At 56.5% G+C, this 14,609-nt stretch overlaps 6 protein-coding genes across 6 annotated transcripts; 3 read left to right on the top strand and 3 right to left on the bottom strand.

Annotated features, from left to right (window-relative positions):
• Positions 1–75: 75 nt before the first annotated feature.
• Positions 76–1,689, top strand: P884DRAFT_209047 (uncharacterized protein; the record flags this gene model as incomplete). Its single annotated transcript, XM_069438915.1, has 3 exons — positions 76–348; positions 410–1,093; positions 1,171–1,689. 3 exons carry the CDS (start codon positions 76–78, stop codon positions 1,687–1,689), a joined length of 1,476 nt encoding a protein of 491 aa, XP_069294555.1.
• Positions 1,690–1,926: 237 nt separating this feature from the next.
• P884DRAFT_230295 (uncharacterized protein) lies at positions 1,927–4,964 on the bottom strand. The gene is made up of 3 exons (XM_069439784.1): positions 4,807–4,964; positions 4,607–4,743; positions 1,927–4,539 (listed from the first exon to the last, which is right to left on the bottom strand). The coding sequence occupies exons 1-3, from the start codon at positions 4,818–4,820 to the stop codon at positions 2,006–2,008; spliced, it is 2,685 nt and encodes an 894-aa protein (XP_069294554.1). The 5' UTR covers positions 4,821–4,964; the 3' UTR covers positions 1,927–2,005.
• Positions 4,965–5,302: 338 nt separating this feature from the next.
• Positions 5,303–7,074, top strand: P884DRAFT_208937 (uncharacterized protein; the record flags this gene model as incomplete). Its single annotated transcript, XM_069438908.1, has 2 exons — positions 5,303–5,736; positions 5,793–7,074. 2 exons carry the CDS (start codon positions 5,303–5,305, stop codon positions 7,072–7,074), a joined length of 1,716 nt encoding a protein of 571 aa, XP_069294553.1.
• A 1,388-nt stretch (positions 7,075–8,462) lies between these two features.
• Positions 8,463–11,425, top strand: P884DRAFT_314686 (uncharacterized protein; the record flags this gene model as incomplete). The annotated part of the gene is made up of 3 exons (XM_069445246.1): positions 8,463–8,611; positions 8,647–10,926; positions 10,988–11,425. 3 exons carry the CDS (start codon positions 8,463–8,465, stop codon positions 11,328–11,330), a joined length of 2,772 nt encoding a protein of 923 aa, XP_069294552.1. The 3' UTR covers positions 11,331–11,425.
• A 74-nt stretch (positions 11,426–11,499) lies between these two features.
• P884DRAFT_263699 (uncharacterized protein) lies at positions 11,500–12,081 on the bottom strand. Its single transcript, XM_069441780.1, has one exon. The coding sequence runs from the start codon at positions 11,752–11,754 to the stop codon at positions 11,521–11,523; it is 234 nt and encodes a 77-aa protein (XP_069294551.1). The 5' UTR covers positions 11,755–12,081; the 3' UTR covers positions 11,500–11,520.
• On the bottom strand, positions 11,886–14,517 carry P884DRAFT_70351 (uncharacterized protein). The gene has a single exon (XM_069446032.1). The coding sequence runs from the start codon at positions 14,145–14,147 to the stop codon at positions 12,018–12,020; it is 2,130 nt and encodes a 709-aa protein (XP_069294550.1). The 5' UTR covers positions 14,148–14,517; the 3' UTR covers positions 11,886–12,017.
• Between the last annotated feature and the right edge of the window lie 92 nt (positions 14,518–14,609).

Below are 14,609 nucleotides of genomic sequence, written 5' to 3'. Positions count from 1 at the left end.
AACCGCCAAGCGCGAGGCCAACAGCCTTCTTCATCACGGAACCCGCAGTCCCTGACGCTGACCATGACAGGCCCCATGATGTCGGCCGGCCCTCATCACTCGGTGCCCATGACGCAGGCGCAGATCAACCAGCAGCACCACCAGCAGCAGCAGGCCAACCACCTCGCGAAGCTGAGGAGCCGCAAGCCCACTGACAAGAACCTGCCCGACGGTGTTGAAGAAGCCCTGGCAGCAGGCAGCGATGTCGCCACCTCCTACAAGCAACTCCGCGACCTGGAGAGGCGGCTCGATGCGACCATGACGCGCAAGAGGCTCGACATTGTCGATTCGCTGAGCCGCAACACAAAGGTAAAGGCCCGGCACCACCAGGCCATTCCGAGAAGACAGAGGCTGACTTCTGGCGACACAGAGGTACAAGACATTGCGCATCTGGATCAGCAACACCGTGGAAGACCAGTTCTGGCAGAATAACGGCCTCAACGTTGACACGTTCGACTTCTCGTCCAACCTCGAGTCCTCATACCGTGTTAGGATCGAGGGGCGCCTCCTCGACGATGAATGGGAAGCAGAGGTAGAAGAGGAGGAGCGCAAGGGCAGTGACAACAATCGCAACAACAGCAGCGGTAACAGCAACAGCAACGAGACAGACGGCGACAAGATGGAGACAGATTCGCCCAGCAAAACCAAAGCGAAGCCCGCGCCCACCAAGAGACCACGGCTGTCGCATTTCTTCAAGGCAATCACAGTCGAGTTTGATCACCCGAAGTCGGGCCGCCAGGGCGCCGAGACCACCGTGGAATGGAAGAAGCCGGACAGGCCGCCAGCCGGGGCCGGCAATTTGTCCGCCATGGCCGACTTCGACGAGTTCACCTTCAAACGCAACGGCGACGAGAACGTGAACATTACCATCAACTTGTACCGGCACGAAGACCCCGAGCGCTTCGAGCTGGCGCCAGCGCTGGCTGAAATTGTCGACATGCCCGAGGCGACCCGCCAGGAGGCGGTCATGGCGTTATGGGAGTACATCAAGCTGATGAACCTGCAAGAAGACGAAGAGAAACGCAATTTCCGCTGCGACGACTTGCTCAAAAAAGTCTGCACTCCCTCCTTTTGCCCCCTCCTTCTTCCGCCCTTTAGTCACTTTCAGTTAACTAACCTTCTTGTCTTTAGATCATCCCCCGAGAAACCGGCTACATTCCCCACCTCAACGACTACATCACCCCTCACCTACGCCCTCTCCCGCCGGTGAAACTGACCTATACGGTCCGCGTGGACGAGGAGTTTCACAAGAACCCGCAGCCGACCATCTACGACGTGCGCGTCGCTGTCGACGACCCGCTCCGCGCCCGTCTGTTGCCCTTCATCCAGAATCCGCAGTACGCCGCCATGCTCAAGGAGGTCGCGGGGCTCGACGACCAGCTGGCGACGCTGATCCAGGCCGTCGCGCACTCCAAGGCCAAGCTGGACTTCCTGACGTCCTTGTCGAAGGATCCGGTGAACTTCGTCAAGGGGTGGTTGAGTTCGCAGAAGAGAGACCTGGAGGTCATCATGGGCGAGGCGACCCGCGGGGGCGGAGAGGATGCTGCTGGTGATGAATGGCGCCGCGGTGGGCCAAATAGCGTGTGGGCCACGCAGAATGCCAGAGAGAGTGTGAATGTCCTCCTGGCGAAGCAGCCGGCGAGGGTGTAAGTGAACTTGGGAAGGTGGTAGGTTCCGCTGTGGGTAGGGGTTATCAAGGGCGTTGATAGGAAAGGGAATGCGGCGTTGGCTTTCATTGGGTTTCGATGATGGTCTACTTTTAACTCGGCGAATGTGGTCAGGTGTGCCTGTACATACCGTAGCGTTCTAGCAGACGCTCCAGGAGTTAAGTGCGCTACGACTTGTGGGCGTTATCGTATGAAACCGCAAATTCGTTTACATTTGAAGGGGTATCATCGTCTCATTCCATAGTTATCTTCGCGAGATCCTGCCCCATGCCTATGACCCACCCCAAGATTCTCCGTTCTCAATCTTCCCCTGTGAGATCCAGGATCGAGACCTCGCTCTGCCGCCATGCTCGTCGGCGCGGAGCCTTCCCTTGCAGCACACATTCGTTGTGAGCAGCCATTATACTGTCGGCATCCTCACGATCAACTTCGAGCGTGGTGAAGTAGCCTTCGCCGTCAAGACTAGTTCGTGGGATAAGAATTTTGGTTTTCGCGCTCTTGTCTGCAGGCGGAACCACGGTGGCTGCACGGCCGGTGCTAACTTCGCCAGTATCTGTGCCGTCAATCGCGTCATTTTCCTCCTGTCCCCGTTTGCTTTTGCTTGAAGCATCAGGTGTGGCTATAGAGACTGCTCGAGAGCACGCTGATGCTACTCGGCAAGGTGGTGGCAGCGCGGCAAACGGATCATCGTCGTTGGAGATGTTGAAACCACCACCGCCGGGAGGGGTGGGATTGCAGTCGGAGGATTCTGATGCTAAGGAACGCTTGTACGGTGGCAGAGACGCGTTGTCATCTTCTGAAACGATCTCAATCAGTTGTGCGTCGCTAATGTCGCGCTTGGGTTTTTCTTGGGAGGGTCTTTGGTTCTTCAAAACTCGGCCAAAGCCCTTGATCGACTTTTGCGCCAGCGCTGGCCTGGTGGTGTCGCCTGCTCCGCTCTTAACCCGCTTGAACGGCCTTGCTCTTCTGGGCAGCTGCGGAGATCCAGGTGACTGCTCCTCCTCAACTGGCTCACCAGAATCCGACAATCGGTGCTCCCTCCGACCTGGAGACGCGTGGAACACTGACGTCGGTGAGGGAATTGTCTCCACCAAGGGACTAACCCTCTTCGCTCTTGTTGGCGTCGGCGGCGGATCGCTCACACTCGAACGAGACACCGCAGGAGACGCCGCGGCGGCCGGGCTAGATGAGATAAGAATTGTCTCCCGGGTAGAGCTAGGTTTGGGTTGAGGTTGCGAGGTGGCAGATGGAAGACACTTGGCGGCCCTGGGACTGGCATGTAAGCTTGCGAGCGTCCAGGGATTGAGGTCCGCTGCTGGTTCGGCCTGGGAAGAGCTGGACGTCTTCTTGTACTGCTTACTTCTTCCCGTTGGCGCGGGCGGATTGCGCTGGCTGTTAATCCTGGGAGGTGATGACGCGAGCTCTGGCTTCGGGGCATCGTTCGTGGTGTCATTGCCTAGGTTCTTGATCACCTTGACGTACTTATCCAATGCTCCAACTGGCATGTCCGTCTTGTTACTTTTCTGCTTCTTTGTAAGCTTAGCAGCAACCCGTTGCTCTTTTGTCCGCTGCTTCCCCTCCCAATCTTCCACTGTAAGAGGGATGCCCAGCTTGGCAAGTGACACTGGGATCCAAGCGAGCTCTGGTTGAAGGGGATCGAAAGGTTTCCTGCCGCCAAGTTTTGATTGGCCGCCTGTAAATTCTTGTGCAGCGTCCTCGTCGAACTCGTCATCGCTGTTCAAGGCGATGCCGCTGCGGCCGAACGCCTCGACCACTTCCTCCGGCTCGTTGGCAAGGTCCAAGTTGACGATATCAGCCGGGACGAAGGATATCCGTAACTCAGGGATTGCATCTGTGCTGAAGTGTGCTCTTTTATTTGAGATCGCCTTCACCAGAGCTGACTCCTCTTTCTGCTTGAGTTCAAGGTCATCGGGGTGCTGCTCCACCAATTCGTATCTCTCGAGGAGCTTTTGCACCAAAAGACTCGGGGCGAGGACGCGGATCAACTTAATCGCCCCGATCTTGAATTCCCAGTCAAAAGTCTGGCGTGTGAATTCTCGCAACCCAACGATATCCACGTTGCCGGTGGCCAGAAACTCTCTCTTTACCCGTTCAACGGCTGCCTCACGCGACACAACCGGATGGGTGTAGTATCGCAGAATCTCCATGTTTGGAAAGTTCTCCGGTATGTCCAAGGCCTTGTGGCGCGTGCGAAAGAAGCCACTCTCGTTGGTCCGCAGCTCATGCAATAGCCTTGCCTTCCAAGCCGCCAGGCCGTCCCTGTCCGCCCTCTTAATTCGGCACAGGTCCCGCCCGAAGCCAGCTCTCGCCGCCTCGCAGGCAACCTTGACGCCGCACCCGGGAACCCCTTCCGGGAGGTAATCGCCGCCACTCATCAGCGCGACGAGCACCATACCCTCCCTGTCCAACTTGGTTGGCCCTGCCGCAATCGCGTCTGCATCAAACATGGAGACATGGGTTGGCGTTTTGGAACCCTTGGAGCCCTCGGCAGACCAATTCCGCAGCGTTTTTCGGCAGCCAAACATGATGGTGTCCACATCTTCGCTCAAAACCGCGTCGACAATGCCCTTCTGTTGGAGCATTGCGCATTCCGCCTCTGCCTCACCGGGGGCTTCGTGAATAGTAAAACCGAAGAGACGTATCAACCTCTTTGCCATTGCAATGGATACAGAGTCACCGCGGCCTGAGGAGCGCTTGTTACGTTTGAACGCGGGCTTATTGGGTCCATCGAAAACGAAAATCGGGCGGATTGCCAGACCGAGGAGGCGGGTGAGGCGGTAGAACAGGGTACGGATAGCTGGGTTGGCGCCGCCTGTCATTTCGAGTCAGAGCATGCGACGGGACAACATGGTGCTAGTCAGGAGAAGACAAGCACGTACCCCGGGATGCTTGCACCTGGAATTGCCATATTGAAAAGTCAATAGCGAGCCGGAGCGGCCGGCCCGTTTGTTCGAGGGTATCGATGGCAAGTTTGCAGAGAGATATGCGGTCGCCGGGGCCAATCTCCTTGTAGATTCTGTTTTAGACAGAGTTAGCACGTCGATGCGCCAAATCATTTCACGCAGGAGACTTCACCCACCCTTTGATGCCCATTTTGCGACTCTCCGTTTGGCGCTACAACTCAATGAGAAGAGGAAGAGAAAGGAGAAGAGCAGCGACTATCGAGGCATTGTGGTAAAGGATTTACGTAAACTGCAGAGCTACTTGGTGGTTTTTGCAGTCCACAACGAGGAGCCGTGAGATGGAAACAGCAGAGGGTTGGAAGTCGGTTGTTTTGTTGACGTTACTTCCGTTTCGGGTGACCTCCGATGACAGGCACACAGGTACTGCTTTGTTGCATAAGCTACTCCACAGCAAGTAGATATGATTTTAACCGAAAGATGTACCGCAACTGGCCCCAAACGCGTAAAATCGCCAGTGAGCGACACAGTGTCAGTCTTGATTTCCATCTTCACGTGTAAGGTGTTGCTTATGACGAACAGTGCCTTGTGGTTATCTTCAAACAGAAAGTTTTTAGCACTACTTGCTAACTGAACTCCTCATGGAACGTTAAACCCCCAACTCTCCCCCTCACCATGTCGGCGCCCATGGATTCAGCGCCGCTTCCGCATCGGTCGGTTGCTAATATCCGACCGCCGCCCGGAGTCGGTCATCATCACCAGACCGGGCCGTCAACACCACTCCGATCCATCCCCTCCAACTTTGGGTCACCCTCCAGCCTCCGCGCCGACGAGGAGATCATCATCATTGAGTTTGGGACTCGAAAGCTTCAGGTTGGCTTCTCCGGAGACCCAGCTCCCCGGGGATGCGTTTGGTTCGGACCAGACCAACTGCGCAGGGCTGGCGATTTCAGGGCCTGGCAGACGGATTACCGCCATGATTGGAGGACCGCTACCGCTGGCGGACTGTGGGGCAAGGATCATGAGCTGTGGCAGTATGACGTTCGAGGAGCTGATCTCGGTCTTGTCGGGGATAAGATCGAGAGGGCGTTGAGAGAAGCGTTCACCAAGTAGGTTGGCATACTCTAGATCTGACGGGTCGAGTCGTTGTTGACCAGCGAGTTAGACATCTTCTCATTGACTCGCGTCCACGGAGGATGGTTTGGGTCATTCCCTCCAGCCTGCCGATACCTCTACTGTCGGCCGCCTTGGACAGCGTCTTCACTCGGTTTCAGCCGCCAAACATTTCGCTGCTCTCATCCCCGCTCGCATTGGCCGTCGGTGCTGGTGTGCGCTCAGCACTTGTAGTTGATCTCGGTTGGGCCGAGACAGTGGTCACGAGTGTTTACGAGTACCGTGAGGTAGACACCAGGAGGAGCATCCGCGGAGGCAGGATGCTTGTGGAACAGACACATAAATTACTCGCCAAACACCTACCCCAAACTCAAAGTGGACTTGACGATAGCCAGGATCATGTCGTTAGCTTCGAAGAATGCAGCGACATCACTACCCGCATGGTCTGGTGCAAGCCTCGCCGGGCCTCAAATGCCAACCGAGCCTCTTCTGACGTCTTGGCCCCTGTCCAAGAGCAGGACGAGGGAGAGTCTCAAATCCATACCGCGTCTGGAAGGACTAGTTCAGTTAAGATCCCGTTGCGGTCGTGGTTGTCACCGACCACCTTAGAGCTACCCTTCGACGCCCTGGCCGAACCGTGCGAGGACGCCTTTTTCGATTCTCAGTATGCACCTACAAGTTTTGACGACCACGAGCTGCCCCTGCACCTCCTGGTGTATAGGAGCCTGTTGCAGTTACCGGTAGATGTCCGCGCTCTTTGCATGTCGCGTATCATCTTCACAGGGGGATGCTCCAATGTCCTCGGCCTGCGGGGTCGGATTTTTGATGAGGTGACCCAACTCGTTCAGGAGAGAGGGTGGGACCCCGTCCGAGGGAGAGCCGTGGAACAACTGCGAACCAACCCCAAGTTGAAGAGGAGAGTGTCGCGTAAAGCGTCCAGTACGTCGGCCGGTACGGCATCGCCAGGAGACGAAGACGGAAGCGAAGAACAGGACGGAATCTGGCACGACGCAGCCAACACGATACCCGAAGTAGACACCATCGAGGAGCAGCTTAAACGAAGGTATGACGAGGTCCCCCCAATACATGGCGACTTGAGAGCCATCGAGTCGCTCGGTGCCTGGAGCGGCGCGAGCTTAGTTACCCATCTCAAAGGGGCGGCAGTAGCCACCATTGACCGCGAGCTCTGGTTGCAGCATGGTGCCGCGGGGGCAAGCAGGGCGAGCGATGTGGACCACAAAACACAGAGGCAGAGCTTGGGCGCCGGCAGCCTGATCAGAAGCTCTGCGGCCCATCATACGAATTGGACCTTGGGTATTTGGGGCGCAGTCTAAACCGCCGTCACGAAATGGTGCAGCATTCGTTGGTGTGCGATATGTTTTTAGGCAGCGAGTACAGCAATGTATATACCTACCCTTCAACTACGGCGACCCTGTATGAGCCCTTGTGACTTTCAATTCGTCTTGACAGCTACAGGGCTAGTTGTGTCAGTTGATAGTGACAGGATTGAATTTTCTCTGATCAACACCCCGGGTTGTCTGAGTTTGACCCACGGGTTCACAACATCTCAAACGCGAGCGTGCCAGGTTTTGGACCTGCAAGTCACATCGTGGTTTTTTGGAGAGTTTTCACTCGCACACTCACTCCTTCCTTCCTCCTTTCCTATTGTTGCTGTTTGGTTTAATGCGCCTTCCGTTGTGTCACACGCTAGTAGCGTCTTCTTCCCAACACGAGGGTGGATGCCTTCCCGCAACACGCAGCTGGATGATTAGTCGTAACTTCCAGCTTCGGTCTTAATAACCTGCCTGTGGCCTGTCCTGGTCTGCAATTTTATGCCGGTCTTTGCCTTGTTTTCCTTTCTCCTCGTTTGTCAAGCACCATCACCGTGTCATATTGCATGTTCGCCCTTCTTTTTGTTCTCTCTCCAACTCCTTCTATCCAGAGCCAGGAATCGCGACCTAGCTTTTTGCTACACTTCACACCTGTCACTCTCGCAAGCTCCGGTTTCTGGGAGGTTTCAATCATCCTGCCGTGTCCTTCTTCTCCACAAAACGTTGCCTACCACCTAAACTTCGTCACCTGGGTGTTTTCACTGGGACATCTCCAGCCTCGAGTGCGGGACGCACCAAGTGAATCGCTCATCGTTGTCCCACACTGGTCAAGCTTGAGCTCTAATACTGGCAGTAAGTGGTCCTAAAATACCAATCCTTTACTACATTGGGCCCTGGAACCACGTCGGATGCCACACACAACCCTCATTGCGCGACCCCCCTTCCCCCCTCCCTGATCCGTTACTTGCACCGTTCATCAAATCATGAGGCAAAGTCCAATCAGCAAGCGTGCTCGGCGCTTGCTCAAAGAGTTGAAGGAACTACAAGACGAAGATTGCTCCATCACTCCCTCGACTGTCTTCGCAATCAAACATCTTCTTCAACTGCACAATCGCTGCAGATTCATTGAAGTCAAAATCGACTCTTTGACAGCAAACAGTTCCCTTGATTTCCACCGCTCCCTTCTGCCAGAGTTCATTGTATCACAGCTTGAAGAGCAGAAACTGACAGACCGTGACAGCGAGAGAGTCTCTGTGCCGCCCATCGTCGCATTTGTCGTTCAGTCACTGCCCTCACCGTCGTGTTGCGACAGGTCATATCCCACCTTGTTTCGCTGGCACTACACACCACGGCACCGCACGTACTACGTTTTCGCCCATATCAATCACGATATGGCTCGCCGAACTTACACTCTCACTGAGCTCTTGGGTCTTCGCACCAATAGAGTCCCAAATGAGGTCCTGGCTAATGCTAACGACCCTGAAATCGGTACAATTACCCGCACCCACTGCTTCTCCTTTCTGGCAATATGTCTGACATGGTCATATCAGTCGATATTCTTTGTCGTTCTAAAAGTGAATCGTCTTCGGCCAGCTGCAGACCTCCGACCAGCAGACACAAGGATGACTCGTCTGTAACCTCAGACGAGCTTATATTCAAGGGAACCGTGAGCCGCCGTATGGGTCGCGACTTCGCCCGTGAAGCTTCACAAAATTCTATTCGCGGTTTGACTCGGGAGATCCCTCGTGGCGCTGTTCAAGCCGTGGGCCCTGAGTCTGCTCAAAACCCTCCACACCCAATGGAGTGGAAGTACCGAGGCCGGAGCGATACAGAGGCTACAACTGCAGAGCCTATTCCTGCACCTACAGGTGTCTCAGCTCAGCGAGACGAAGGTTTCCAGCGCTTCTACAAGGCTGTCGTGTCTCCTACACATGTCCGTGTCACTGCTGGCGGCCGAATCGTGCCAAATACCCGCGGCCCGCCGTCGCCCACAACCAAGCGAGCGAACGACAACAGTATCATGGACAGCCATGGCTTTTCTGACAAGGCAGCAATCAGCCAGCAACCAACAGCCCCTGTTAGTCTTAGCCAAGCAGTCCCGATTGTCTCCCCACTTGTCACCGGATATCCGTCCGGCTTCCAACCTCTTCAAACTCCAGTCTCGTTTGTGCCCATGACTTTGGGAGCGCATCTGCACCCAGGATTTCCCTTCCCTCAAGGTGCTGTGAGCCCTGCTTCCATGGCGCAATTCGTCCCTACCAGCGCTCTGAAAGATCTGCACAGCACAAAGGCGACGGAGGATGACAAGCAGAGCAAGACCAAGGCATCACTGTCCGAGCCGTTCTACTACAACAGTCAGCTCATATGTCCCGTTGGAGCATTTCCTGGCCCCTTGGGCAGCCCGGTGGTCCCCGTCCACATGGTTGGCATTTCTCAAGGTGTTGCACCGCAGCTTCCTGGCAACTACACGCAACCACAGTCCACTCAGGCCAGTTCCGCTGCCACGGGGTCGTCCTACGCGCTCTCCAACCGGAGCCTCTCAGGCCTTCCACCTGTTGTTAACCACATTGTCCCAGCTAATGCCAACTTCAGTGGAAACACAGCTCCGCCGATCTCGTCAATTAAACCCAGCGATATTACAAAAAAGCAGATTGCTTCGTTCAAACAGAGTCTCAAGTACCACGAGGATCAGCTGCAGTACAATCGTCACCAGATTGATGAGAAGGATATGGAGCAGAGGATCCAAATCATCAAGGGCCACATCCAAAGGTTTGAGCAGACATTGAAGACCCAACTTGAATACGAGGAAGCGCATTTCAAGGCCACCCAGGGAAAGAACAACGGAGCACCAGCCCAAGCCGGCATGGCCGTCGAGGAGAACAAAGCTCAGCCTCAGCCGCCTACCTTGACTGTGCCACTTGGTTACGGGGCTCCGGGCATCAAGAAGGAACCGGATGAATCAGTCAATCAGGGGGTTGCGCTGGCCACTCATGGTACTACTACCAATGTCGACCAAAGCGGAAAACCCTTGGGTAAGAGTCACGTCGAGCCGGTATCCACGGGAATCAGCAGTAGACCGAATGCTGCAGGTCTCCCCAACGAGGCCGCAACGGCTCCTATTTTCCAGCCTCGTGGCTATGCCTCGACCTGGACAGGCAGTAAATATGCTAGGGAAATGAAGGCATGTGAAGAAGCAGACAAGAGGATCCACGCGCTAGAAGTCGAGAACACTGAAAGCCTCTGTGAGGGCGAACAGCGCTCAGTGTCCCAACCATTCTCTGCCTCTATGGCCGCGGCACCTCACTCCGAGAGCAGCCTCCATGGCTCTGACGAACGGAGACGATCCGGCAGCAACAGTACCAAACCTCTATCTGGCTATGGCGTGCCGTACTTGCTCGGGACGCTTCCAAAGGGCGTCAATCCTCGTACCGCCCGAGATCAGGATTACGTGTACAAACGCCCGTTGACTGAAGAGGAGCGCCGTGCCCGCTTTTTGTACTGGGGCAAGGCACCCAAGTCTGCCGTTCGGGGCCTGCCCAAGTACGACGGGAAGCACTTCTATCCACCCTCGCCCATCAAGGAGCCTTCTGCTGAGCAAGCTCAGGACTCTAGCTGCCGCACAACCGACTCTGACGGGGACCCTTTCCGTCCCATGACCCCGGTTCAGCGGGTCAATATCAAAGGCGTGTCGGTCAGCGAGGACAACTGCGTCTCGGCAAGACTTACCAGGACAATCTCGTTTGAGACTCAGGTCAACGGCGGCTCTGAAGACTTTACCGGTGGGGCGCCTCTTAAGTGCGAAAACAGCCTGGATGCCGCTGTTGGGCAATCTGACCGACGCTCGGACAATACAAGGTATGCATTGCGTCTGGACTTAACCAATTTGCGCCGTCAAGCTACTGACAATAGTACGCAGCGCCAAGCTTTGGCAGGCGGTGCTGAGGAAGGGGGCTACCAGCAGCGCGCTGTCGTCAACTACGGCCCAAGGCTTTTTGCCGCACTGCACTGGTAACGCTGCAGCATCCTTGACTCCCTCGCTGAGCACCAATCAGATATCGTCAACTAGAGATATCTCCTCAGGGAAATTGTCCGACGTCCATGATCTGAGCGAAAACAGTGGACCCGCGCCCTCGAACGTTCCAGAGAAGCGCGGAGAGAATTGCCCTCCGAGCGGCGTGAGCTCGCTGGAGGATCAGTTCAAGCACCTTGCTGTCGATGACGCTACTCGGCGCGAGATGGCTCCCGCCTTTAGCATGTGAGAAACTGGGTATTGATGGTTGAATTGCTAGCAGATGTCGCCCTCATAATATGTTACGGCACTGGTGGGGAGCTCAGTTATGAGAGTGTTAGGTGTTCTTTCACTTTTCTTCGTTTATTTTTCTTTTTCTATTCGAAATATGTCATTACTTAGGCGCTCTCCGGCCTAATGTTCTATGATGATGGTACCGATTAAGCTCGGGAGACCAGGAGCATGTTATACAAAGGGCAGCTTACTACCAGATGATGTAGAATAGGGCTTTTATAAAACACAAGGAATATACAATTCGGAATGACAAGTAGTGATGGTTTGTGACTGTGATGCTTTTGGTAATGTATCTGATGCATGAAACAAAACAAACATCTCAAGAGTAGCGCGAGGTTACAACCATGGCAGGGCAAAATGGTGTACCGTACCTGATCCATCTGCGGGTGATCTCTGCAAAACAAGGCTTCATGGCTCTGTGCTCTTTTTCTAGCATATAATGAGAGAAAGGCCAGTTTTGATGCTCCATGGGCATTCGATTCGGAACAAAGACTCCAGACACCTTTATCCAATGCTTTTCTCACAACCTATTTCACAGCCAGCGCACAGCGCCGACGTCAGGCCCGGATCCAATACGGTGCAAATAAAGTGCATGGGTGCATATGTGTCATCCCCGGGCAGGAGGAAGCGATCGGAAGCGGGCTCAATCCCGATCGAGCCAACGGTCCCAGACGTTGCCTCCGGCTCCCCTCCCACCCCTTCCCTTTCTTGGGTTGCTGGTGCTGGTGCTGGTGCTGGTACCTTTGGCTAGCGACTTTTCCGTCCCGAGGCCGCCGGCGTACTTGGACTCTTCTTGCTCCCACTCGCGGCGCTCGAGCGACTTGCGGGCGAGGTAGGCGCGGGCGAAGCGCCAGGCCTCGGTGTCGGCGAGGCTCCAGGCCTCGACGGCGTCGCGGAGCGCGAGGTCCTCTTTGCTAGGCTGCGGCGCCTTGGGCTTTGCCGACGACTTGAGGAGTCCCGAGGGGGGGGAGGAGGAGGAGGAGGAGGAGGAGGAGAGGACGATGAGCTGGGCGCGGGAGAGCAGGGCGGGCTCGAGGGCGAGGTCGGACTCGGTCGGTTGCGGGCCGTCTTCGGGAGAGTGGAGGGGGATCCCGGTCTGGGTGCTGACGGTGTCGGCGGCGGCGGGATCGGTGGCGGGGTCGGCCGCGGCAGTAGACGATTGGTCGGCGTACGAGGCGCGGTCGGGCAGGGCAAAGCCAAAGTGCCAGTCGAGGTCGTCGGGGATGGGCTGCTCGGCAGGCAGCCAGAGGGAGCGGTAGGCGCCGCCTCCTCCTCTGCTGCTTTTTTCCCCTTTTCCTTCGTCCTTGGTCTCGACAGGGCTGGGCTCGTCCAAGGCGACGGCCTCCTTGAAGCGGATGAGACGCGGGGTGGTCGAAACCTTGTCGGTAAAGAGGGACGAGGTCAGGGAGGTGATCCAGGCGTCGCGAGGGGACCTGCGGCGGATCCAGGGAATGGAGAGCTGGGTCTTGAGGTAGTTGAGGGTGGAGGAGGTGTAGGGGTGCGGGACGGTGCCGATGGTGTAGAGGGTGTCGGCGTCTTGGTATGAGGAAGGGGTGGCGATCTTCAACGGCTTGGAGTCGCCGCACGGCCGGCAGTTGAGACGGTTGGGCGGACAGCTCTCGGGCAGGGGGCTCTCCGGGCAGCGGGCGAGTCGCTGAGCGAGCTCGTAGGCCGGGGTGATGAGGAGGGTGGTGTGGTGTGGCAGGGGCTTGACCACGGAGATGCCGTCGGCGAAGGTGTTCTGCCAGATGAGATGTAGGTGGGAGTTGATGAGCTGGGTGAGACTCCTGACACCGGCTGCGTGGGACGCCCTCAAGAGGTCGCCGACCTTGGGGTACAGGGCCTCGACCTTACTGGGTGAGTAGTAGGCTAGGGACGTGGGAGTATCCTCAACAAGGATAAGCGAAACCCCCCCGTCCTTGCCCGACTCTGCAGTCGCCACGACACCCTCGGCCTTGCTCGTCTCGGCGCCGTCCATGGCAGTCTTCATGAGCGTGAGGACCTCGTCCGCGGACCCCACGAGCAGCCCGTCATCAAGGTCCTTGAAGCGGGTCAGCTTGGGGAACTCGCCGCGGCGGAGGTATGTCAGGAACGGATCGTCGTGGGGAGCCATCGGGAAGAGGAGATGGTGGGCAAGCACGCCGTCGCCCATGGCTTGCCAGGCCAGCCAGCGCATCAGGTCGACCTTGAGCGCCGGCGAGATGTCCTGGAGCTTCTGCACCTCCTCGTACAGCGGGTTGTTGGTGGCCTCGGCGGAGGTGAGGATGATGGGCCTGAACCCCTGAGCCCACCAGGCGCGGCGCCAGGCTAGCAGCAGGGCGCTCTCGGCTTCAGCGCTCGCGCGGTCCCCTCCTCGGAGGGCGTCGCCGTCGTAGTAGCAGTAGACCGGGGTGCGCTCCTTGAGGACGGGCAGCAGGGCGCGGTTCTCGTCGAGGGTGACAGAGCCGCTGAAGGGCATGAGCAGCCAGTTCCAGCTGGAGTGCCAGACCGATTCGCCGTCCGTGTCGCCCTTCTGGACGCGGGGCGGGTGCGAGGGCGGCTTAAAGGGGTTGAGCTTGTCCATCCAAGGGCTCTTGAACGTCTTGGGGACGGAGAAGGTATTCCCGGCTGCGTGTACGCCCGGGTTCCCGGGCGGGGAGCCGGGGACGGAGCCGGGGACAGTGATGAGCAAGCTGAAGAGGGCGAACAGGGCGAGGCAGGCGAGGAGCAGCGAGATGTGGCGGGTTCCGAGCCGGGGCACCGGCCGGCCGCAGACAACATATTGCTTTGGCATGGCGTTACGGTGTGGCGGGGATGTTGTACGAGGCCAAGGATGGTGAAAGAAATAGAATATTTAACTAGATTAAGTTAAAAAAAGAGAAAAAATATATAGAAGCAAACAAAGGAACCGAATGAATATTCCTGGCCTAAGAGTGATTTTTTTTTTTTTGAGGAGCGGCGATGATACTAAAAAAACATTGCGTATGATGAACTGGTGGACTGATGAATTGTTGAACTGCAGATCCTGGAAGGCTTAGATCCTGGCGGGACGGGGAAACCTGTGTTTCCCCGTCTCTCCAGACCGAAGCTGTGTGCGACTTGATCAATGAACTGGGAGTTGGAAGTCAGAAGTCAATTATGCTCGTTGGCAAGTAGGCAAGGGGTAGGTGAAGGAGGTACAACTTTGCAGGCGCTGCTGCGTTGCTTCATGGAGCACGCACTCGATAAGATGGATTGCGCCAAGCAGAAGACGCGA

The sequence above is a fragment of the Thermothelomyces heterothallicus genome, assembly GCF_042370625.1.
Source record: "Thermothelomyces heterothallicus CBS 202.75 unplaced genomic scaffold P884_scaffold_27, whole genome shotgun sequence".
NCBI classification, from domain to species: domain Eukaryota; kingdom Fungi; phylum Ascomycota; class Sordariomycetes; order Sordariales; family Chaetomiaceae; genus Thermothelomyces; species Thermothelomyces heterothallicus.
The sequence above is the reverse complement of the archived record's forward strand: the minus strand, read 5'-3'. Positions and strand labels throughout refer to the sequence as shown.

Excerpts from the sequence above, each read along its gene's own strand:
- P884DRAFT_230295 (XM_069439784.1), bottom strand. Across the intron at positions 4,540-4,606 it reads CCAGGTGCAAGCATCCCGGG|GCGGCGCCAACCCAGCTATC; the intron begins GTACGTGCTTGT and ends TCGAAATGACAG.
- P884DRAFT_263699 (XM_069441780.1), bottom strand. The coding sequence starts at position 11,754 with ATGGATCAGGTACGGTACACCATTTTGCCCTGCCATGGTTGTAACCTC.
- P884DRAFT_70351 (XM_069446032.1), bottom strand. The coding sequence starts at position 14,147 with ATGCCAAAGCAATATGTTGTCTGCGGCCGGCCGGTGCCCCGGCTCGGA.